General features: G+C 41.9%; 1 protein-coding gene across 1 annotated transcript in view; it reads right to left on the reverse strand.

The window, feature by feature from the left end:
* The window catches only part of enah (ENAH actin regulator), a 111,559-nt gene that overhangs the window by 82,519 nt on the left and 2,078 nt on the right, over positions 1–26,962 (reverse strand). The window contains 1 exon segment of the mRNA XM_037751708.1: positions 4,161–4,326. Within this exon segment, the coding sequence (XP_037607636.1) occupies positions 4,161–4,326 (166 nt within the window).

Below are 26,962 nucleotides of genomic sequence, written 5' to 3' on the forward strand. Positions count from 1 at the left end.
CACCTGCCGCCAAGCTCAAGAGCTGACACACACACTCTCTGATATTGTCCCTCTAACAAGCCCGATCTCATTAAGCACAAAGTGATGACACTGGGACTCTGTAGCCATTATGTGGCGTAAAAGTCATGTTTACCTGCTCGTCACTTTATGATCCAATCACTCTGCGTTTAAGGTGCTTTTTGATGCTAACATCAGGGATGTTTAAGTGTCCTGGGCACGCGGCCAAGCAGAAACGCCTCAAGCTACTCCTGTCTGAGTTATTGAGATGGAGAGATGGGTCTGAGAACCTGAGGGACTGTGACAACAACTGATTCTCCTCTCTCCACTTCTGCATCCTCCAAACGCATTTTGAATTTAATCTGCATCACAATCTGTGATTTTTTGGCACCGTGAAATGTGGGGATGGTGTAAAACACTTTTCATCTGATACAGCCGAAATACCCTGAAAGATTGTGTAATGTGGTTTAATCCCATAATCACTGTGTCATCTCATGTCCAAACTAAGACTGAATCCAACACATTCCCTCACAGGGACCCCGTGGTCGAAAGCTTATGTTACAGGGCCCCGTGGTTAGCTAAGATTTCAGAAACCCCAAGGTGAAACTGAGAGATTAATCTATACCAAGACCAGCCTTCAAAAAGTCATATTTTATCCTTCAGCATCATATTGCTTTGGCCAATAAACAGTTCCTCTAGCACTAAAACCTGTAACCAATCCGCTAGTTTATGGAACAAGGGTCTAGCGCTGGTGCCGGCAAAATTTATTTTTACCTGGCAAGAAATAATCTAGTGTCAATTTCTGCGGTTATTATAATATCTCTCTGGCAGGCGGGGAAGGGACTCACATAAGCGTTCTATTATTATTGAAAGACTGAGTATTCAAACAAGCAGCCAGTAAGTGTGAGGAAGAAGTGAGATGGTGTAACTCTAGATGCTTATTGTAGGTGGCGGTGAATAAAACAAACAGATCTTATGAAAGCGGCGCCGCACAAACTGAAAAAATCAGTGAGTGTGAACCGCTAACAGAAATGTAACATTCCTTTTTAAAAATATCCAATTATTTGATGAGGTGTGCCAGGATGATAACAACATTCCAGTGTCAGAATAATCTGAGACATACATTATCTAGGGTTAGGGTTATCTAGGGGCTGTCAATCGATTTAAATATTTAATCGTGATTAAACACAAATTAATCACATTTTTTATCTGTTCAAAAGGTACCTTAAAGGGAGATTTGTCAAGTATTTAATACTCTTATCAACATGGGAGTGGACAAATATGCTGCTTTATGCAAATGTATGTTTATATTTATTATTGGAAATCAATTAACAACACAAAACAATGACAGATATTGTCCAGAAATCCTCACAGGTACTGCATTTAGCATAAAACAATATGCTCAAATCATAACATGGCAAACTGCAGCCCAACAGGCAACAACAGCTGTCAGTGTGTCAGTGTGCTGACTTGACTATGACTTGCCCCAAACTTCATGTGATTATCATAAACTGGGCATGTCTGTAAAGGGGAGACTCGTGGGTACCCATAGAACCCATTTACATTCACATATCTGGAGGTCAGAGGTCAAGGGACCCCTTTGAAAATGCCTGCTACAACCTAAAAATCACAAGTTGCGTTAATGCCTTAAAGGGGACATATCAAGCTCATTTTCAGCTTCATACTTGTATTTTGGGTTTCTACTAGAACATGTTTACATGCTTTAATGATCAAAAAACACATTATTTTCCTCATACTGTCTGTGTGAATAAACATGTATTCATGCTCTGTCTGAAACGCTCCGTTTTAGCGCATTTCAACGGAAGGGCAACGGAATTGCGTTGCTAGGAAACAGCTTGGGTCCTTGTTTACATCCTGTCATCTGATGTCATTCACATACACTGCAACAAGAAATAAACTGGGACACATTTAGAATGTTTACGTTTTAAACTGTGAAACGGTCTAAATATAAAAACGGCTTGTTTCAAACACAGTTTCTGAATACGGGCTGTGTGTATTTCTCTGTGGATTCAGCGTTTTGATACTTTCATAGTATTTATGTATCACTTAAACCTGCTTTATAATATAAAAGACATGAAAATTTCACTTTTTACAATAAGAGACCTTTAAAGAAATTTGTGGTGTTGAAACAAATTTGCGCTAACGCGTCATCACGTTAAATTTGACAGCCCTAGCATGATCATATCCCAATAAGACCTCTCCCTGTTTTCTGATTCATTCATCTGATGATTCATTAATAATGTAAATTCCAACAGCAGTTATGTCATACCCTCCAATCCATTGCTCTAAGTTTCTCCTTTTGACACAAATACTGTTCTCACTCATTAAATAATTCCACTCAGTTCCACTTTGCCAGTGAAATTCAACTCTTCCTGCACAGATGTTTCACATTAAAAGCTTTCCGGCTGCAAAAAGAGCATAATCTATTCCTTTCCTGGTTCACTGTCACTGTGAAACATCAACCAAGGAAACTATAAGAGAAGGAAGGGTCATTATCATCATTACATCACGTGACAGCATTCCAATACATCAGACCGGCACATCAGGTACTTTGCAAAAAGTCAAGGCCGCGCCCCCTTTTGGGGGATAGAAGACTGAAGATCCCATAGACTTCAATGTAATATGACGTATGTTTGGATTTTAATTTTGACAAGTTCGTATGCATTCTGTTTACTCTGTTACCTTCTATGAGGGACTCGGGATTGGTTTAACCCAAAAGCTCTTGATGATGTATTGCCGGTCTGATGTATTTTACACTGGTGCCCGACTTCTACTGAAGTGAATGGTGGCGGGCATGGCAAGTCCCACGCGGTGGTTATGTCAAAGCACGCGACTAATGTGCCTATTTGGAAATTACCTCCGCTAAGTGCATTTCACCAATGTTTCTGACCGTGAGTAGCCAACGACTTAGGTGTGTGACGCAACTATGTCATGGCAGGTCACCACACAAGACATGACAACTCTTTGGTTTCTCTTTTCTTGGTGAAGTTCTAGATATTCCTACTGCTACGACCTGATGTTGTTGTTGCTCTGATTGTAGCAGAATGTAGACTTGCTGAAGGCACGGAGGCATCATGACTTATCCTCCTCCCTCTCTCCCTCCCTTCCTCCCTCCAGCCACAGAGGAAAACTCAGACAATAAGACAGAGAGGATTGTGGGATTGCTGAGGCAGTGTGTGCTGACCCGCGGGAGGGAATCACTCACATACTGCCATCTCACACACACACACACACACACACACACACACACATAAGCCTCTGGTGATCCTCAACTGCCTTTTCCTCCAATAGCTACTTGCTGTGTTTTGTTTTCATGTATTGTTACACGTGTGAATATAAAGGTATGGGGTATATTGGATATGCTAGGTGTAATAGGCAGTGGTTGCGTTAGACTTTCTCGTTGTCTGTCATTTTGACTGATAGGGTTGTAAAAACTCCATCATAATCTATTACTGCCTGTCATTTCAATTACATTTTTTTTTTAAATAATAAGATCTATTTAAAAGAGGAGTCTGTGCTTCTAATCCAATACAATTTTTGTCAAATTCAGTGAATATCTCCTCACGGTCTGCTAGCTGTCTGTTCTGTGTGTGCAATGAAAAAAAACCCTGGTGTTCATACACAGCCCTGGCTCTGTAAATAGGAAATAAACACAGTGGATTGGACCTTTTTAAGGCTGACAAAATGAACACGATAATAACGCGTTACACCAAATTTGTTTTAACGCCACTAATTTCTTTAACGCAATCGATCTTTCGGATGTTGTCGCGGGCTCAGTTTTAAAGCTAAAAGTGAAGATACTGGTATCAAATGAAAGCAAGTGGGAGAGCGAACAGCTTTTCCACTGCAGTGAAAATGTTGTTTTTGAAAGGCTAAACACCAACAAATATGGATTGAAGCAGCATATATATATATACAGTGTATATACAGTATATATATACACTGTATATATATATATACTCAAGTGTATTCATGTTTTCTTACACCCATTGTGGCTACACAGTTCTTAAAGCTGGCTGACGAAATATCAATTTAAAGGCATTAGATGCATTTGTAATTGTGATTCTCAAAACCACCATATCTGACCAACTAACTTCATGCACTGGATGAATAAGGCTTCCGTGTGCGTTTAGCCCACTGACCTGATGATCTTGGATCTTGCGTCCCACCACGCGGAAGGCGTTGTTGCCCGTGTGGTGGTAGATGTGGACTCTGCTGAAGCCCGTGGAACCGCCGGCTGGGACCCACTTCTTATTGGCATCGTCGTACACCATGACAGCGGCTCGCGCCTGGCAGATACTCTGTTCGCTGCAGGAAACACAAAGAGGGGAAAGCGTTATACAATCTGATCTGATGGTCAAACATGCATTTCAACTGAGCTGATAAAAACACACGGTGTACTATGGTTTAGTGATGCCAGCTCGTGTGGCCCCAGGGACCTTGTTAACCAGCTTTGATTTCTCCTGTTTTTTTTCCTCTTTGAAGTAAACCTTTCAGGCTGAACACATGTTGTACCAAAATCACAAAAGCCTGGAGGATGTTCTGAACTGTGATTACAGGTAGTGATGCAACAGGTATGTGAGAGCACAGCCTGCTCTGCCACAACTGTCATCAAAAAGACGCGCTAACATCTTTCCTCCGGTTAGTGTGACCCTGCTACACACAAAAAAACACGCTGCAAAATGAATGCTAATTTACTCTCAACTGTTACACAATATTTCGGTGTGTCCCCTACTACTGCACAGGCCACCATTAGACAATGGAAACCCTTTGGAAACCATGGCGGCTTTTTCCTTCACTGAGGTTCACAGAAGTCTTTTTGAAGTAGAACTAAGTTTGTGATATTTGATTTTATTTTCACGTAACTGCATTGCCACTGTATTTGTGTCTACTACATAGACTATACACCGATCAGCCATAACATTATGACCACTGACAGGTGAAGTGAATAACATTGATTGTCTCGTTACAATGGCACCTGGCAGTGGGGGGGGGATATGTTAGGCAGCAAGTGAACATTTTGAACTTTGTGTTGGAAGCAGAAAAAATGGGCCAGCGTGAGGATGTGAGTGACTTTGACAAGGGACAGATAGTGCTGGCTAGACGACTGGGTCAGAGCATCTCCAGAACTGCAGCTCTAGTGGGATGTTCCCGGTCTGCAGTGGTCAGGACCTACCAAAAATGCTCCAAGGAAGGAAAACCGGGGAACCGGCGACCAGATCGAGCATCTGTGGGATGTGCTGGACAAACAAGTCCGATCCGCGGAGGCCCCACCTCGCAACTTATACAGGACTGAAAGGATCTGCTACTGACGGCTTGGTGCCAGATATCACAGCAGACCTTCAGAGGTCTAGTGGAGTCCATGCCTCAACGGGTCAGGGCTGTTTTGGCAGCAAAAGGGGGACCTGCTCAATACTAGGCAGGTGGTCATAATGTTATGGCTGGTAGGTATATATAAGAAATCAACGTAGTCACCGTGACATCACCCATTGGTTTGTGGACTGACATTTTGAAGCCTTGAGTTCGGCATTTTGGCCGTCGCCATCTTGCTTTTTTGCAACCAGAAGTGACACGAGAGGGTGGAGCTAAGAACAACCGAACGCTGAATAATACATTTTCAGGCGACCAAAAATGTTACAATTCATTTTCATGAACTGAAAATACACTGTTAAAGGGTTAAATTTGTAAGACGAAAACACGGACAACTCCCAGACCGGACAACGCCATGGTAGCGACCTGTCAATCACAAGGTAACCCCGCCCTAAAGCATCCCCTGCTTTATGGTCTATTGGACTCTAAATGGGACCATAATTTACTAAATGAACATTATGCTGTATTGACGAAGACTTGAAACTAGTGATTGAGACCATAAACTCATGTTTACAATGTTTACTGAGGTAATAAATCAAGTGAGAAGTAGGCTCATTTTCTCATAGACTTCTATACAATCAGACTTCTTTTAGCAACCAGAGGAGTCGCCCCCTGCTGGATATTAGAGAGAATGCAGGTTTAAGGCACTCAGAACCGGAGGTAGCCCACTGGTCTGCTATCAGGAAGCTCATCTTCATGTTACAATCAGTGCTTTACATGGTTAACCATAATATTATCAAACGCAGCACTGCAGTGTTTCCTATTTAGCAAGCAAATGTCATCAGCGCTGTGATGAATTCATCAAAGAGTGTAGATTATTCTCTGATAAATCCACCAGCCCTTCACATCCTTCCACATTCCTTAAAATGACAAGAGACAACACCTCATCCTCATCTCCTTTAGCATCTTACACAGTCTGCAGACTGCTATTACTAGCACGCACGCATGCACACAGAGGGAGTTCATATGAGATCTAATTCAGACCATTTCAGCCCCTGAGCACAGAACTAATGAAATCTGCTTCATGGGTGGCTGGCTGTATTTTGTATCAGTCACTAAATAACTACACAATCTTACAAAGTGTTCAGTGACATGCCTTGGTAGCTGATAGCTGGACACCAAGCAGTCATGTGCCTTGTGTTTAAAGGGACATGGTCCAAATTTAAGCAACAGAGGCTGAGTGTACTGAATGCACCTACAGTACAGGGAGGGAAACTACTAATACCAGAGAACGACAGAGGGGAAAACAGATGAGAAGAAAGCTCTTCAGTGAATACAAGTAGAGAAAGGAGACAGGACGTGAGAGGGGGAAGAGGAAGAAACAGAGGGAGGAGAGACGGAGAAGCTGAGAGAGTAATAATGACAGGCACGAACTGCTCGGGGAGAAGAAAAAGAAGGACTGAAGGAGTGAGAAGAGCCAAGGGGAGGAAGTGATGAGAGGAGGACAGATCCACTTCCACTGAGACACACACCTTGTGTTTTTAAAAGTGTCTTCAAAGTTGGAAAAGCATTAAAATGGAGGGTCCACACTGACAAGAGAACACTGCATGGGGCTCATACACATGCGCACACTGCTGCTTAACATGCACTCCAGGTTTGAAACAACTCTCAGTAACACTACTGTATCTTCTTGAAGCAGCTTTTGGAACATTTATCTGCTGTGCATGCAATGTGCTCTACAGTACGTTGTCAAGGTCACACACATGAATGTCCAAACCGTTCTCAAATACCAACGCTTTGTCTGTGGCCCTCGAGTCATCCTTTAGTGCCTGTATGAGACGCACCGGGCTTTCAACTAACTCCAATGTAATCCCATCCGCCTCATTATTAGACACTCAGAGCAACTGACAAAGTATAAAGAGCGAGAAATTCTGCATAGAAAGAAGGTCAGGGCGGATGGTTGGGTCAAAACCCTGACTTTCATCCAGGACAAGGCTGTTCCTGTCCCGTGTAAAACCAAGTCAGTGTTGACTTATCTTACCTTGTACTTAACTAATGCCGCGTATGTAAGTTACGTCACAAACATACTTATTTTAACCCAGATCTTTTCCTAAACCTGTAGGAAACTGTACGTTTCCTGTAAACACAGGAGTTTATTTTGAAAAGACACTATGCATGTAATGAGCAGAAACTGTACGTTTCCTGTAAACACAGAAGTTTATTTTGAAAAGACACTATGCATGTAACGAGCGGAAACTGTACGTTTCCTGTAAACACAGAAGTTTATTTTGAAAAGACACTATGCATGTAACAAGCGGAAACTGTACGTTTCCTGTAAACACAGAAGTTTATTTTGAAAAGACACTATGCATGTAACGAGCGGAAACTGTACGTTTCCTGCAAACACAGAAGTTTATTTTGAAAGGACACTAAATGTATGTAACGAGCGGAAACTGTACGTTTCCTGTAAACACAGAAGTTTATTTTGAAAAGACACTATGCATGTAACGAGCAGAAACTGTACGTTTCCTGTAAACACAGAAGTTTATTTTGAAAAGACACTATGCATGTAACGAGCAGAAACTGTACGTTTCCTGTAAACACAGAAGTTTATTTTGAAAAGACACTATGCATGTAACGAGCGGAAACTGTACGTTTCCTGTAAACACAGAAGTTTATTTTGAAAAGACACTATGCATGTAACGAGCGGAAACTGTACGTTCCTGCAAACACAGAAGTTTATTTTGAAAGGACCACTAAATGTATGTAACGAGCGAGAAACTGTACGTTTTCTGTAAACATGGAAGTTAATTTTGAAAGACCCTAAATGTATGTAACAGTGGAAACTGTACATTTCCTGTAAACACAGACGTTTATTTCGAAAATACACTGTATGCTTATACAAGTGGAAACTACGTTTCCTGTAACACAGAAGTTTATTTTGAAGGACACTGTATGGATGTTAACAAGCGGAAACTGTACGTTTCCTGTAAACACAGAAGTTTATTTTGAAAATACACTATGGCATGTAACGAGAGGAAACTGACGCGCCCAAAACTGAGCGCTAGAGGCTACCAAGAGCGTCATAGTTTGAAGCGTAGCGCCACTGACCAAGCGTTGTTATTTGAGGAGTTGCCAGTGAGAACGTGTTCCACATGACACATCCAGCTCTCTCACACACACTTTCACACCTCTGCTTATGTGCTTCATTATGACACTAAGAAGCTGAACTGTGTTAGCGCTCCACAGCAGCTGATGAATTACCATTCTGTTTTGTTTTTAATCACAAATCTCCTCCATGCTGCATTAACACCTCAGCCATATCTAACTGGCTAACTGGGAGCAGAAGTAACTGGAGCAACGGAAATGGAAAGGAGACAAGAATCAGGCAGAATTATTCATTGCAGAACTTTTTACATATTCTACAGGCAAATGATGAAACCTCACATCTTTATTAAACTAGGCAAACTGACTAGATACCAATTCATTTTAAGCAGCTATGGTGGTGTTACATGGCTGGAATGTAGTAGAGGATAAACCCACACCCACCATTCATGTTTTTCTGTGCGTAATAGAGATTTCAGCAGACACAAATCTTTATGCTATAAATGTTTGGTGTATATATAGAGTCAGTTTGATGAATGTTCGTTTTTTCCATCCGGTCACAAGCACTGTGAGCCACCACAAAGCTACCGGTATTACATTGATCTTAGCTAGCCATTTCCCCCCCTTTGTATTCCAGTCTTTGAAAGCGCATACTGAACTACTGACTCCAGAGACACTGATGTATCAGCCCAGTCCACAGCAGTTCCGGGAAATAGTTACGAAATTTAATGTATTGATTCGTGTAACTAGACACACGAATTTTCAAATTTTTTTCGTAATGGTCGGCACTAAATCAATTCATATGTAATCCACGGAATTGTGAACCAGGAAGTATAAAGAGTGGCGAACGCCGTGTAGGGAAGAGGTTCGGGGTCGACGGGTGGGTCAAAAAAACACAGGACATTCGCCCAGGAGACCGCTGTTCGTGCCCCGTGTGAAACCACAAGTAAAAGTTGATTTATAACTTCTCTACTTAAGTTACAGCACTTCTTGTGTTATATTAACTTTTCCTAAACCTAACTAAGTAGTTTGTTGCCTAAGCCTAACCAAGTCCATCTTTTCCTTTTCAATTTTGAAAGACTGGAGCGGAAATGGACACGTGACATCACGTGTTGCTGGACGTTCGCAGGAAAAACGCACGAAAAATGACATATAGTTGAAAGTCGTGCTGACGTCAGGAAAAAAAAAAGGGACATTAGTGGTCTATGTAGCCACGAATCAAGTAGAATAAATTTCATGTCTGTTTCACAACTGCCGTGAGACTGTGCTGGATTACGTGTGCGCCTACAATAAACAGAAGGAAAACAGTTCTCTTAACGAGTGATTTGATCTGGATGACTTTCCCATCCCAGAGCCTCCTCTACAGTCTGGTTCTGGGTCTGCGTGGGTCTCATGATTGCACGCAGCCAATCAAAGGGGGGGAAATGTTAAACAATCACATCTGAGCGTAAAAAATAATGATTGCATTGCTGCATGTTTTGTTGACTGTGGTCACTTTGGTCAGATGGGATGTCAGCAGTGTTCTCATACCATGGAATAAATCCAGGACCACTGCAGAGACCGCGGCCTTTGCCTGCAATGGTTTGGAGTCACAAACCTTCACCGCAGTGTGCCTGTGTCTATATGTACGATACACACCACGGTACATTTTGTGTGGTGAATGTTCTGCGGAGGTGATTATGAGTGTGCGCGATTCAGCTGAAGGCCCCCAGTGCTCCACTTCTTTATAAAGCCGCCATAAGCCAGAGGAATCCATCCCAGAGTGTTTAGAGAGGAAGAAAATGTGAGAAAAACAACATGAGACGTATAAATAGAAAGCCTGACACGGTTGCTTTTTTCCTTGTCGGTCCACTCGCTGCTGGAGAATTAACTTTGACATTTGTGTTTTTTTCCTCTCTTAGCCAGACACTGAATACATCACCGGGGAAAGGAAAGTGTACAATTAGGTTTCATTACATTAATGGCAGCATCGTTAACATCCCCCCCCCGCTGAGATTAGTGTGCATTATGTGTTGGTGCATTGCCCCTTTGTCTTTGCTGCTACTTTAGGGATATGATGTCAGAGAAAAATCACAGTGAAATGTGGATTTCCGCTTGTTAAGTACTTGACTGGTGTAATCTAGTCCTGTTGACCCTCCTCATCTCCTGTTAACTCTTTCCACTGAACACGTCAGCTGCTACTCTCTCCCTCCCTTCCTCTGCACTGACACACTATCAGCATGTCGGCACCGAGTGCCGTTTGTTTAGTGTGCTCCGGCTGCTGGGCGGTGCTTGGTTTTGACTCCACTGTTTTTCAACATGGATGCCGGGTCACAAACTTTCTCATTTAAAGCTAAAACGTGCACTACAAGATTGATTCTGAAACATTAGAGGAAGACATTAGAGGGAGACATACGTACATACGAGACAGACATATGTAACGCATTAACGTACATAATATTGATTCATATTTGATCAGCGCAGCCCTGAGTTTTGATCGAGTTCGGGAGGTTTCACAAGCAGTGATTGACAGCTGCGTTAGAGGACCGCTCGGCTCTAATTGGTTGTTTTTATTCGGGCGCGGTTGGAATCTTGCAAATGCCACTATGAGCGCTAGGGGGAGTCAGAGGAACCAGATTTTTTCACTGTCTCATGTACTACTGTCAGGATATAGTGACAGTTTGAGAAAACACCACAAAAAGTTACTTTCACTGTCACGAGAAACCGATACTTCGGTACCAAGTCCGATGCCACGTGACGGTACTCGTTTTCAACAGTACCGGAGAGGAACCGTACGATGCCTGCAGGGTCCGAAATTACACCCGCCAAGCGCCAAAATTGCTGCTTCTGTCCTCTGCTCTCTGTGTCGGAGTCTGACACTCTTCAGAGAAAAAACTGAACTGAACAAACTGAATTTCTATCTTTTGTTGCTTATTGCTAAATCTCTGAAAAGTGGTGTTTTTTTTTATTGAACTCTCTGGACTCTTTATTTCGGTGAATGTTATTGGGACTTTATATTTGATTATCTTACACTTAACTCCCCAGATCCACTTAGTTTGAACCAATCCAACAGCATCCAATCAAGTTTCAGGAGAAAACCATGAAGAACTAATGTTACGTTACTGGAGCACCAGTTGGATCCAGTTACTATGCTGACGTTACATTTGGTTAATATGGATTGTTAGGACTCGAGACCTGAGTTGGGACTTGAATCACAGACTTGAGACTTACTTGTGACTTGCAAAACAATGACTTGGTCCCACCTCTGGTAGCCTTTACCAGTGAAATGTCACCATGTCAGTGAATTTAAAACTACTGCTTGCAATCTGAGGATATATAAGACACATGTACACATTACATGGGATTTATTGTTTTTTTCTCGTGGTATCGAATTGGGTATCGAGAATCGTGGAAATTCACTGGTATTGGTATCGACTACTAGATTTCTGTATCGTGACATCCCTAGTACCAACTGTCGTTTTAATTTGACTGTATAATCTTATATTTAGTCTAGACAAAATCTACAATATCATGCTTTTCAGCTTTATTTCCAAGCTCCACAGACACAGCAGAGCGATCCGGTTCAGGTTCAGCTCTCTGCCTCTGGTCCAGTTATACATATGTGGACTTTAATTTGTGTTAAAAGGTCTCTAATGGAGTCGAAGGACACACACACACACACACACACACACACACACACAACACACACTCACACACTCAAGAAGAAGTGAAAAATGTGCAGGTCTGAGAATAGGAATGGAGAAATGGGATTATGAGATGAGAATATTTCCATCTCTTCATTAATGTTAATGAGGCTCCGAGTTAAGAACGGTTCTGACTTCAAAGGGGAACGGAGCAGCTCCAGGGCTTCGCCGCCATGATGTCACATCCTGGTTGTGGGTGTGCAGAGAGCGAGCGGAGCGACGAAGACGAGAAGAGGCAAAGAGAGACGAGAAACACGACGCAGGAAAGAGGTCTACGCTGCTCTCTGACGGTCCCTGATCGTTGAATTCATCGGTCAGACGATGCGAAAGTTGGATCACCTTCTCATTTGTGGCTATATGAACTAAATAAATACAGGACATCCTTATTACATTCCCTGATCGTACTGACTCATGACATCACTGCTGCGGGTGGAAATTGTGATAATTTCACTGCTGATAGGCCAAAGTTACATAACAAGACACCACCTAAAAATAGAAACAAACCAAAAGGGGTAACTGAAACCTCATTCACTGTGTCTGACGAGCCAGGCGATGAATGAGGAGTGGAGCTGAGTGTACTGTACAGTACATGTGTGGAGAATCACAGTGTGTTACATGTTGTCATGGTACAACAGACCATACAGCACAGCCTTCCTCGTGACGAGGATGTTTTCAATGAGGAATCACAGCAATGCAGCCCATCTAATGTGTGATATCAATGTACTGTGGTGTTAATCATTGAATATGTTATTTTAATGATGACATCATCATCTTTACATGTAAAAATGAGAATGTTTCACGTACGGGATGCGATAAAGGGCTGGATGCTGAAGGACAGACTGGTAGGGCTATTATTACCCCATTTCATGCTTGGAACACTGTGATACATTTCTTATGTAGAACATCGACCGTACCTGCTACAGTTACATATCATATATTGCTGGATTCAGCACAGTCATACCATTCCATCAAATCCTGATGGGTGACACTGGGACAATCCCAGCCAAAGCTACCTAAAAGTAAATGAATACGTCCATCATAGACCTTCATATTTGATATTTCCGTTTATTGTACTTATGTGTTTGTAGTACTGTATTTCCTCAATGCATCCATATATTCACATTCTGTTTCTTCACACATGTAGAGGCACCCCCTGGCCACTATCACACCAAATCTGGGATCAATCAGAGTTAGCATTATGACATTACATGAGTTTTGGTGTACCATCTCCCATTCGGCTTGGCTTTATTTTGCACTTATTTTATTTATGGGGTGTGTCACGGTATCTGTCAATTTAACCATTTTTGCAGTAAAATATTTTTATACAAAAATCCATTTCATATGTAGGAGACCTACAATAAAAGAATATAAAAAACATTGTTGTGCTTTGTTCTACCTCCGGTAGGGGTATCTCTAAAACTAAAGCACTTTTGAGGGTCTTCCCTCTGGCCTATATGGGTTCATGTTGTCAGCTATGTGACAGGTTACAGTCACACTATCTTCTAGGGGTGTCACCACTTGATTTGACTTTCGATTTGAAGGTCATGATTTGATTCGATTTAAACATTGTTAGACTACGGTGTCTTGATTCATAAAGATTAGCAGATCATTTGGTTTTATGCCCTGACAGCTGTCATTTACACTTTCAAATTCTTCTTTAAGAAGAGAGGGGCTATCAGGTACGAGAACATCTAAAAAGCTATCTATCTATAGCTCATCTATCTGTCTATCTATCTGTCTATCTATCTGTCTATCTATCTGTCTATCTATCTATCTATCTATCTATCTATCTATCTATCTATCTATATATACAGTATTGATTTTATGTAGATCCTCATATTGTTTGTAAAGCAGTCTAAAGCCGTTTTCCCACTGGACAAAAACCCACTAACACCCACTAACATCTGGCTTTTGTCTTTAGTGGGATATGTTATAATTGGCTTTCATCCCCTGGACAAATAGAGCGCTGCAGGGATGACGTATTTTTGTAGGCCAACCAGGAAGTTAGCATTGCCCTGGGTTCCTTTGACAAAAAGCCAATGGGATTTTTATGATTTTTGTAGTGTGAATGCAATCGCCAGAAGTAAAAAGCTAACATTAGGCTACAAGCAAACTACATCACGAGTATAAACTGTAAATGCGGACGAGTCGGCGTGATGACGTTCAGTAGTCTCATTTAGCCGCTTGTTAGCAACCACCTTTTTAAAGACACAAAGGCTTCAAAATTCAGTAGTGAGATATTTAATGACGTATTTTATGTCGTAGAAGAAAACGTTAAATCTCTAAAGCTTGTGTTAACCACAGACCTTATCTCAGTTATCTTAACTAAAAACCCATTGACTTCCAGACGAGGGAACCGGAAGTGCTAAAATGCTAACTCATTTCCAGGTTTTAGGACTCTGCAGCAGTCACAGGTATTTATCTGCTATCCGATCGGCAGTGATGGAAACATGACACCTGGGTGGTCTTGCTAATTCAAGCCCCTTTTCCGGCGCTTTTTTTTTAACATCTCAGCCACAAATCCCGTCCATCCCTGTCCGAGCAGCGTTTGGCACCGAGTTTGAAGAGAGACTGAATAAGTAACGGATATAAAGACTAGTGGCCACCGTAACATTTTCACGTTCGTGGCGTTGAACGTTACACACAACAAAAAAAAACAAAATCAGAAATGCATACTTATCTACTGGGAATGGGAAAGGAGTCTATCTATCCCATATTTTAGCAAGTTTCCATGCATTAAAAAAAATGGATATACTGTATGTGCTGATTTTGGTGGAACGGCACTTTGTTGTTTCTTCACAGTATATATCCATTCGTTTCCTAGATATGAGGTTGATTTCATTGAACTCTCAGGGGTGTTTCTTGGCCTGATTTACACTTCCTCTCAGAGTTTCCTAAGAAATCCCAGAGACTGTAAACATTTCAGCAGCTCAGACTCAATCAGCTGCTTTCTACTATGGTACGATCCTCTCCTCCATTTCCATCCTCCTCTCTGTTTCCCTACAGACAGACAGACTGCCACACACAGTACTTTGACTCTTGGCTGTGATTAGAATAGATTCATTAGCAACTGACTCACTGCAGTGGTATTTCTTTTCTCCGACTACATCTCTCTCTCTCTCTCTCTCACACACGAAATTGACTCGCTCTCTGCAGCTTGCCCTTTTTGGCTCGAAACCATCCGACGATAAACTGACGCTCTGCTCTGAAAGGCCAGAGTCAGCTGTTTTCCAAACTGGGGGGGGAGGAGGGTGATGAATCCCGTGAAGCTAAAAGACGTGAAGCTGAAAACATGCAAGCATATAAATGTTGTGGAGAGTGTAATCCATGGGGGGAGTCCTCGCTGTGAAAATGAACCAGAGAGGAAGAAAGGAAGAAGAGGTCTACTGGGACTGAGGGATGACCTGAGGGGTGTGTTCAGGGACGAGTGCAGCTGGCCCTGGACGGAAGGAAGGAAGGAGCTTCGGGGTGGAGGGGCTCTGGAGAGCCACATCTGCATCCTTCCTCTTCCTTCAACTTCTTTTTTTCTTCCACTCAATTTATAACTTTCTGCTTCGCCGACTCGCCCTCCTCAAACCATTTTTTTCCCCCTCATCCATCTCTTTCTCTGCCTCTCATTCTCTCGTTCCCCCTCTCATTAATCAGCAATCACTTATGGTGTGGTGCTGAGTGCTTCCAGCCCATATGGAAGTGATCAGGGGCGGGCAGGGAGGAGCAGCAGAGGCCCCACGGACCAGAGAGAGTCCCTGTTGAAGAGCTGCCTGCAGGTATTGAGCCAATGTTTGGAAATACAGTAAATTAAGACGGTGGATTCCAAAGTGGGCTCAAGGGACCAGAAGAGGTTTTGAAATGGTTTCAGGTTGTTCTTCTGAAAAATAATCATTTCATTTCAGCATTTTCAATCGCTACACCAAGACCATTATCTTATCTCCCTATCTGCAGTACAGACCTCCTGAAGCCCTGCAGTTTAATAGAACTTCTATCAACGCTCAGCATACAGTACAGCTGGGCTGCAGATAATGATTCATTTCATTCAACAAATTAGTTGATTGTTTTTTCAATTAAAGTGGCAGTAGGCAGTATGTTTTTGGCATCATTGGGCAAAAATTCCATAATAACTTTTCAGCATATTGTAATTCAAGTGTTCTGTGAGAAAACTAGACTTCTGCACCTCCTCATGGCTCTGTTTTCAGGCTTAGACGGGAGACTTTGACCAATCACAGGTCATTTCATTGAGAGAGTGTTCCTATTGGCTGTGGCGGCTGCGTGGCCGCTTCGTTGCGTGGCGTTTGTGCGGCATTGCGGCTGCACGGATGTGGCAGCTGTGTGGCCGCTTCGTTGCGTGGCCGCTGTGCGGCATTGCGCCTGCGCGGATGTGGCAGCTGCGTTGCGTGGCGGCTGCGTATCTGCTGTGTTTCTGCTGCGTTTCTGCTGCTATCAGCCCTTTCTTACTACATAGAGTTTGCCTTTCATAACGACCATTTAATTTCATTATAAATGTCATTTATATTTATTTTAAACAGAGAAAGGTTAAGAAACGTGTGGTAATTTGTAAGTAATAGTAATAATCCATTATTAATTAATTCATGGAGCTCTCCAAGTCACTGCATGTTCTAGAACACTGTCCTGCACATATTTCAGAATAAAAGCCTCGTGTTAACAAATGAAGGAATTCTGTCCACAGAAAAAAACGCTTGAGGGCTTTTATTTTGAAATGAAAGCAGGAAGTGTTGATTTAAAAATAAGTCTTTACTTTTTTTCCATCGCCGTAAAATGTTCTACAGATAGAGACACCAAAACTGTAGTAATGTTGCTGATATGATATCAATATACAGTCAATAGATCACCTTCACTGTCTTGTTGTTGTTGTGAACCACGCGCTTCAAAAATAGGCGAGACCTCGAATCTCTAGAAGAGACGCAGCTGACACACAGCCCAGCCCAGCCTGATCAGCAGTCCCACACTCCTACACTGGACTCCCCATCACCTCCCTTTACCAACCCCGCTGCCTTTTTATAGGAACTGCAAACCGAGTCGTCACCCTAGCAACCCTACCGCACATGGGCGGAGGGTTGGAACACCGCTACAACGAGAGAAAGAGAAAGAGAAAGAGAGAGAGAGAGAGAGAAAGAGAGAGAGAGAAAGAGAGAGAGAGAGAGAGATAGGGGAGAAAGAGAGAGAGAGAGACTGTGGGAAAAGAAAAGCAGATGTGTACAGGTGTGCACACTGGAACCTGTTCACCATTCATTCATTAGCAGCATGTTTGTCTGCATGGAGGTTACCGCCCCTTTACTTTGCTGATACACACATACACACACACACACACACACACACACACACACACACATATGATATGGTGGAGCCATGAGAAAATACCCTCGGCTCACAAGTATGAGTCATCCACTCTAGCAGATGGTGGGAGAGAAAGAGACGGAGCAGGAGAGGACCAGTGTGTGGCATGATCGCAGTACAAACACCTGAGGTGTGACAAAGAAGCCATCACCACTAGTGGCTATATATATATAACCCAGCACATCCCACAGCAATAGTGTGTGTGTGTGTGTGGGGTAGGTAGACACACAGGCCCTCCAGCCACAGCAGCGAGTGACTCTCAGAGACGGAGTGATGATTCTCAGCTCTGTTTCTGTGAGCAAAAGGTCACGGTCTGGCCAATAACTTGAGCAAGATTCAATAAGGACTTACTACACTTGCCGTTTATATTTAGTACAGAGCTTTATCAGTCACTGTCTCAAAGGGTCTCTCTTCACGCCTACCCACGCTCCAGAACTGTGACTGAAATGACAACCTGTTACATGAAGTGATCAATGAGAAGCAGGAGAAAAAGCTCATTAAGAACAGCGACATGGGAGAGAATGTGATATAGGGGCATCACGGGGGCGTTTAAGGCTGTCATCAACATGGACGTAAAATATATACATCAGCCCAAACTTTACTGTACTTATAGCACATCTTCACCTGAGCACTGTCTCCATCCGAAGGCGGGTGATATAGAAAAAGTCATCTTTAACAATATATGTAATTCTAAACTGCAACGTGATTATGTAAAGTATTATATAATATATTGAGAAGCTGTTATTGGTAAAATAACAGATGAAAAGACTTGTTTTGGCTAACCCAACAAGGCAAAAGTGAGCATGGCTCACATACCCCCGCTCACCACTTGACCCCTACTGAAGTAGGGCCAAAGGTTTTGCTCTTTTGGAACTAATGGAATTAGTCTATTGAGCACAATGTAGCTTGTTATGAGCTCACCTTACTCAAGTCCGGGGTGCCCAAAATGTTTGAAAATGTGAACAATTTCAGACATTTTGGGCACCCTGGACTTCTAACCCCCAAAAGGCACAACTAAACCACACTGTCAACCATCATACCAAATTTGTAGTTCCTAAGTTAAGTAGTTTCCGAGTTTTGCTCCGGAAACTAAAGTGTGACACGCAAACGGACAGAAGGACAGAAGGACGGACGGACACGCGCAGCACTATATACCCCCGACTACGTTGTCGTGGTGGTATATTTAATCAAATACATAATAGTATAAATCAAGGTACTTCACATAACAGTGATACAAAGATGCTGTAAAGCCAATATTACCACTAAGCAGTTCTTGTTAATGATTTGAAACACTACACAAAATGCCCTAAAACACGACACGAGATATTAAAAGGCATACAAAAAAGTATAGCAAAATTTCTCCCATATTATCATCCCATGCTATTACATTGTCATCAGGCCTAGCAAAATGGAGGCATTTACACCAAGCCCCAAGGAAGAACACCGGCTCTGAAGCCAATTTTCGTAGTGAATGAAATGGCGGTACTACAACTTCCGTGTCCGTCACGTGATGCCATTGGACCCAAAAAGACTTTTTCCCATAGAATTACATTGGGAAAGAGGCGTCTGTAACTCAGCGGATAATTTTTTTTTTAGATAAATCAACTTCCCAGTACGAACCCTTGAATAGCCCTTAATTAAATCATTAGGTCCTAAAAGTGGTAAAATGCACTAATAGCTGAATCCAGAGTTATTTCCCTTCCTCTGTTCAGACCGAGGCTGGAGCAAGGGCTGGGAGGCGGAGTTAAAGGAAACGCTACTGCGCCTGCTCTATGGGCCCAATGGATGCGGAAGATTGCCGGATGATCCGGGTACTTTATCACTCGGCAGTCGAGCCATTTTGGCTTCATGCACCACTGAGCAACTCTCATAGGAATGAACGGGAGCCCGCCTCCAACGCTGTATCCAGTTCTCTTTATACATCCACGATTTACACATGATCAGATATGTCATTTAAATGTCTTCCTGCTTTAAAGTGTTTAGGTCTAGGTAGGCCTTACACAGTTTCATAACCGTATATATTTTTACACTTCTCAACGGGCGGGGTCCGCGTCTGCCCGGGGGATTCAACTCGGCGGGTCAGAGAGGGCCGCTCGCTGTGGTAGGATCCTGTCCCCGACGAGCGCATTCCCCTGTAAAAAGTGCGCCGCGACCGGCTCTAAGTTAGCTTGGAAAGGTGTCATCACCATTCATATCCATACAACCAATGTGTTTATGATTAAATTGTTTACTAAAGTAAAAAATGGTTTATAGATGTAGCCTCTTAATTTTGCTCTCAAAGTGCACCAGATTGATGCATTCAGCTTCAAAATATAAAAAATTTGGGGTGAAAATTACTGTATTTTTTTCAATATCGCAAAATATATTGCAGGAAAAAAAATTGCAATGTCATTTTTTTCCAATATCGTGCAGCAGCCCTAGTGCTACATTACAATAGTGCTGCTTAGTTGTTCCCTAACTATTTCCTAGTCACCTAATGCAGGTCATTATGGCGTACAACATTATTGCCCGGTAATTACCTGGACCATCGACGAGCCCATTCAAGCACCACGCTTGTTTAAGGACTTAGTTAGGCCCGATACACACAATCCTCTCGGATTCAATTAGGCTTTGAGCGACTCCCTCACAGAAACCATTAGCTGAGTGAAGAGGCAGAGCCCCAGAGGAAGGATCCACAGGTGGCTCCCCCCTCTCTCATTGCCTTTAATGACTCTGCCCTTTTCAGTGCCATGGCAACCGGCATCATCGTGATCGACCCCCCAGAGAGCAGGGTGTGAATCCCCTCGACAAGCCCGTCTGACCTTTTTAAGTAAATAAAATGTCACACTTTGTCAAACAATCCAAAGAATAGATGTAAGACACATGTGGCTGACTTTTACTGCCGACTTAGTGGTAAGAACGCAGTAGGAGAGAGTAGAAGTCATTTCAGGTAGAGAAGCAGTTACCATGATAAAACGGCAACTCTTTGGCAACTATCCTAGAAGTGAGAGAGGTAAATGAGTGAAGGATGAGAGGGAGAAAGATGAGACATACACTAAAAGTTACAAAAGTTTTTAACAAAGGAAAACCCGCTAAAAATAGATTCCTTTCCCATTGCCATTAGACAAGTTTCCCTTTCTGTTTTTTTTGCGGGAGGGTGTCACATTCGACGTCATGAACAAGCTGGAAACGAGGTTGAGAAACAGTGAAAATGTTATGGTGGTTACTTCTTTTTCTATCTCTTGACTTTGAATGAAGTGCTTTACAATAATCAGCGCGGTAAAATTACTGTTTCTGTCAATGGAGTCTGGTGGCTTTGAGAAGCGCACATAACGGCTGTTTCCTTTCACATCTAACTCGGTGAATTAAGTATTTATTTCAACCAAACCAGAGTTTGGTGGTTGTAGGAACAGTGGAAAGACTAACCGAGATGGTTTTGATGAGTTTTATTTTGACTGACAGTGAAGCTACGGATATCATATGAAACTAGAATGGCACTCGGAGAGCGCAGACCTCCGCCAAGCTGCCCGAGTACGATTTCATTCAAATCCATCGCGGACTTTTGGAGTAATCCTGCTAACGGACAAACAATCAAACCAACAAACCAACAAACCAACAAACCAACGGCGATGAAAACATAACCTTCTTCCTAGGCCTTCAGCATTGGCGGAGGTAACTAGAAAACCTAAAGAATCCATTGGTACCTACCATGTCATACTAGCTTGTTGAGAAGGAGGCTAAATAACGCTCCAAACTTACAGTAAAATCTGGCGAGGACACACTGGCATGGCTATTTTCAAAGGGGTCCCTTGACCTCTGACCTCAAGATATATGAATGAAAATGAGTCTCCCCTTTACAGACATGCCCACTTTATGATAACCACATGCAGTTTTTAGAATGCAGTATAAATTATTGTTTTTCGCCTGTTCTAAAATGGTGTATTTGAATATTTCTGCATACTGGGGTCCCTAAACAGTCTTGAATTACATAAATTGGGTATCACAGTAAAACTGAGACTCTTGTGGATCCAAATAGCCCAACTGTATTCATGTGTGATGATTTTAGTCCCCATAGTAGCCATTTCATTGTAGTGAGACCATTTTTTTAAACTTGACCTCACTGTATAAAATGACCTGTGGTGACCTCTAGGATAATCACAGCCTCATCAAACTTTACAGCCACAAACTAAAGACCTAGAGCATTCAGAGGATGGATGGCTTTCCTAGCTAGATTGACAATAAGGGGGTTTCTGAGCAGTTTACACAACAGCAGTGCTCACCATCTAATAGAGGAAAAATGCAATTCTTGCAGAAATCTCAAAATGTCAAAAGTATCTGACACCGAATCACAGAATGGCTTTTCTATGGTGTTCCTCAAGGTCTTAGTGTCTTAATGCGGTATTCTGGAGAGATTATTGATAATTTTTATCAATTCACAAGAGCATGGGAATGCTTCTATCATAATGTTCTAAACCCTTACACACTTTTATAATTTATTTTAAATAATTTTACTCAAATTAATCTTCATGTTCCCAGCTTTCAGATGATGTACACCACTTCTATGTGACATCTACTGTTGACCTGCTATCGCCCCCTAAAGACGCCCCTCCCCCCTTCTAAAAAAGACAAAAACAGGTCTATTGTGGGTCTCAAGAGGGCTAAGAAACTCTTAACAAACTGAAAACATATGGCTCATATAGGTCTGCAAGCATCTCCTCCACATACAGTAACCCCAACACACTCCAGACGCTGTTTTCCCCAGGGACAATGTCTGCGTGGAAGCGTGTGTGTTAGCATGCACTGGTTATTGTGCACACACACAGAGAGCAGTGTATTTCAGAGTGTTTCCGGGGTTCAGAGTGCAGCCCCGTGTGTTAACTGGGAGCCTGGCACATTTTACAAGTCTCCAATCACGTCCCCATTCACACAGGGACAGGGAACACATTGACCACAGAGCAGGTCTGGACTGGACGGAGTAGCACTCCTAGTATATAACCATGGAAACCAACAAGTGGAGCCTTCAGATGAACAACTTTATAGGCTTGTTTCAACGGCACAACAACAACACAACAGCGGACTGGGACCAAATGCCCTTCAAAGTTCATTAAATACCTGTGAAATTCTGTCGAGTTGCCAAATATTCACATGTGAATGGGACGTTTGTCCCATGTGGGCAACCAAAGGTGACACGTGGGAAATTTTGTGTGGGGAATGTTAGTAAAATAAAAAATACTGTGTACTGGATAGGGATGGGAATTGATTTTACTGATAGCGGTTCCATTATCGATTCGATTCTTTACTGATTCCTGATAAATTGCTGGGTGGAAAAAGAGTACATACATGCAAGGCTCCAGACTCTTTCACCACTATCCCAGAACCAGGGTCTGAAATTAGCAAAATTGTTGGCAGTGGCGGGTGAAATCATCAGGACACCCGCCACTTTGGCAGGCAGGGAAAACGCTAGTGATAGGTATAGAAAACCGTAGTTGTCCGCTTTCTTGGCATCTCATGTCTCCGTGTCTATCGATTCCTCTTATTGATGCTCCGACAGTTACGCTGCACAATGACGCATACGCACGCTGTATCATGTTTCAGTTTGTTTGGGACCGGAGACACGCCAACAGCTTGGCTCTATATCTCTATCTCTATCCCTGATAAATCTGTGTTGAAATCAGCAGGAGGAGAGTTAGCAACGTTAGCTGTTAGCAGCCGGTGGGCAGCACCAGCGACTAACGTCAACGGAGGTGCCATTCAGTTATTATTATGAGCAAAATGACCACTGGGTGAAGGCAAATTACATCGTTATGATGTTTTCAAATGTAATCTCGTAAAATCAAGTTTTTGGCGAGAAACTTCAATAAATCCAGTTGTTTGTAGGAGATGTTTTCACATCAATATAAAATAAATATTTGAGAGGGAATTATGACCTGTTCAACAACTTACCAAGATTTTTTTTAATTAAAGCAACTAATTTAAATTAAAGTACAGTACAGTACTGTGTACAGTACCCACCCATACTCAAAAAATAGGGTTCCCCCAGAAGCCACGGTGTAATTCGAACACTGTAAGTATATGATGTTTTTTGTGTAAAATATATCAAACATTGAATGATATCAGATCTAAAATGTTATTCCTTCATTTAGTGCAGAGATTTCAGAAGTGGCAGATAAAATTTCTGAGTGGCAGACAAAAAAAAAGTTAAATGTTAGACCCCGCACATACATAAACTGTATATACATATATACACACATACTGTATATACATACAGTATAATATATATATATATGTATACTGTATATAAATACAATATATATATACACACATACAGTATATATACTGTATATAAATACTGTATATAAATACAGTATATATACACACATATACACTGTATAATGATTTCCATTTATTCTTTTTTATTTTATTGTAATCTTTTTGTATTGCAGTCATCAGCATATGTGGTTTTCTACCTTCAAACGCTGGGTTACTTTGTGTTTGCTGTTCTTCTTATTCTATGTCCTCAAGACTGTTTTCTGTTGTTTGTTTTATTGTGTATTTAAAACGGTTTACATAGTGACACAAACGGCAGAGCTTCTTTTTACGTTGTTTTTAATCACTAAACAAAGAAATGAACATCCTCAGCACTAATGAGTTCAACTTAAATGTAGCCTAAGCTGCTTGTGTTTCCATGTAAACACTGTAGAGTGTTTGTGGAGCTGTTTTTGATGTAGAGGCCACCACCTCTCCACCCCAAGGCATGACACCCACACACACACACATCCCAGTACTTCTATCTTTGTGAGAACCCTCATTGACATAATGCGTTCCCTAGCCCCTCACCATTACAACTAAATGCTGAAACTTAAAGGTCCCATCTTGCAAAAAGTGAGATTTTCATGTCTTTTATATCATAAAGCTAGTTTAAGTGATATATAAATACTGTGAAAGCATCAAAACGCTGAATCTACAGAGTAAAATACACACAGCCCGTATTCAGAAACTGTGCGTTTGAAACAAGCCGTCAGGATTTCTGTCCATTTGTGATGTCACATATCTACAATATTTAGACCATTTCACAGTTTTAAACATAAACATACTAAATGTGTCCCACTTTATTTCCTGTTGCAGTGTACGTGAATAACATCAGCTGAAAGGAAGTAAACATGGACCCAAGCTGTTTCCTAGCAACGCAATTCCGTTGAAATGCGCTAAAACGGAGCGTTTCTGACAGAGCGTGAATACAGGTATAATCAGACGGACAGGATGAGAAAAATAATGTGTTGTTTGAACATTAAAGCATGTAAACATGTTCTAGTAGAAACACCAAAATACAAGCATGAACCTGAAAATGAGAATGATATGTCCCCTTTAAATGGCAGCCGTCGCTTTCATCTCCGTGGTCAAACGGGCCGACGCTACAACCGAAGAGCACCCATATACTGACATTTATGCTAAACACATTCAAACGGCCCCGATGGAGCTGACCATGTATATATAAAGAGAATGGAGCTGACAGGAGAGCTAGAGACGGACTTGGAGAAGTTAGCGGAAGTATACACGTGGGACTACGTCCGGTTTTCAAAATAAGGTGTTAACAAAGGGAACTGCAATTGGATTATATTCATCAGAAGTATAAAACATTACATGTCCCTTATAAATTCAAAAGCAAATTCCACTAATTCGTGAGGTAAATGTCTTTATTCTTTGATTTTTGGCTTGCTGGAAGAAATGTAATAAATAATGCCCGACAGTGACTGATATATTTGACTTCAGGACATCTCTGACTACATAGAAGTGCCCTAGAAGTGTATGATTCAACTTTACTATATGGTCTAGTGTTAAAAAGTTAACAACAATCGCAATATAGAATCGCAATACACATCGAATCGGCACACGAGTATCGTGATAACATCGAACCGGGAGATAGGTAGGTGTATCGTCCCAGCCCTGACGGTTTCTCTATCCACCAGGTGGAGCGGTGATTATCAAAAGCTGAAGTGGTCGTAGCCTACTGCACCTGAAAGCAGCTCCATTGTTATCATCATGTTTGCAGTGTATGAGGAAGTGTGCTTCTCACACAGGGAATACTTTTAATGATTGTTATCATATCATGATGTCATGAAAATATTATGCTGAAGCTTGATACAGATTGTTGTTTTTATGCATAAAATAGCAAGACATCTGAAGGAGACACGCCTCTGATTCTACCGTTTCTTCTGTCCATGAAAGCTCTAATATTATAGACACGTTATTCAACTGAACAGGAGGGAAATGAATAATGGTAGGCTACAGTAAGAAATATTGATATTAAAGGTCCCATATTATGCTCATTTTCAGGTTCATACTTTTATTTTGGGTTTCCACTAGAACATGTTTACATGCTTTAATGTTTAAAAAAACCTTTATTTTCCTCATACTGTCTGCTTGAATGTGCCTGTATTCACTCTCTGTCTGAAACGCTCCGTTTTAGTATATTTCAATGGAATTGCAACGGAATTGCGTTGCTAGGCAATAGCCTGGGTCCATGTTTACTTCCTGTCAGCTGCAACCAGGAAATAAACTGGGACACATTTAGTATGTTTACGTTTAAAAACTGTGAAATGGTCTAAATATTGTAGATTTGTGACATCACAAATGGACAGAAATCCTAACGGCTTGTTTCAAACGCACAATTTCTAAATATGGGCTGTGTGTATTTATCCGTATATTGAGCTTTTTGATAGTTTAACAGTATTTATATAGCACTTAAACCTGCTTTATAATGTAAAAGACATGAAAATCTCACTTTTTACAATATGGGACCTTTAAAATATGTGTGTGGCACTCCTCTGTATCAAGAACACACACTCAGAGACATGAACACACACGTTAGTACGGGCACAAGACTGACCGATGCTGTTCACGCAGAAAGACAGGCAGACCGGAATAACTAGCTAAGCTCACCTCATCCAACAAGCTAATTACAAAACCACTGACTTCATGAGAGGAGATACAGTAGAGAGGGCGACCGGTGAAACAGGATATTTCCTGAGCATTCTGTACCACACCTCCACAGCATGTCACCCTACTCTCCCACCGGCCTTCCCTGATGTTTAATCGTCCATTAGACCATCCAGACACAATGAGATGGATTTATTTGTTCCATTCACATTCACAGCCAGAGCCATTTCCCTTCACAGAATGCCATCTTTCAAAGGGAATACCTCCTCCGAGGGAACATAACATTCGGCCCACTGAGCCTAAGAGGGATGTTTTCTGACATTTTTTAGCAAACTGCATCAATAATTAAGCGGTGTCTTCTTTCTCAACATTATGTTACAGCAGCTAAATGTGGTAGCTATATCTCCCAACCGGGCCCTCTGGGAGACAGGCACACAGGCAATGAGGAGGGAAATCCTTCTCTCACAGACCCCGCCAACAAAACTAAACCAGAGCTTCCGCATGACAACAGAGCGTTTTGCAAGAAGGTTTTAAATAAAGCACTCTGAAGACTAATCGTGTGGATAGAACCGCTATTA

Source organism: Sebastes umbrosus, chromosome 18 (genome assembly GCF_015220745.1).
Source record: "Sebastes umbrosus isolate fSebUmb1 chromosome 18, fSebUmb1.pri, whole genome shotgun sequence".
Lineage (NCBI taxonomy): Eukaryota > Metazoa > Chordata > Actinopteri > Perciformes > Sebastidae > Sebastes > Sebastes umbrosus.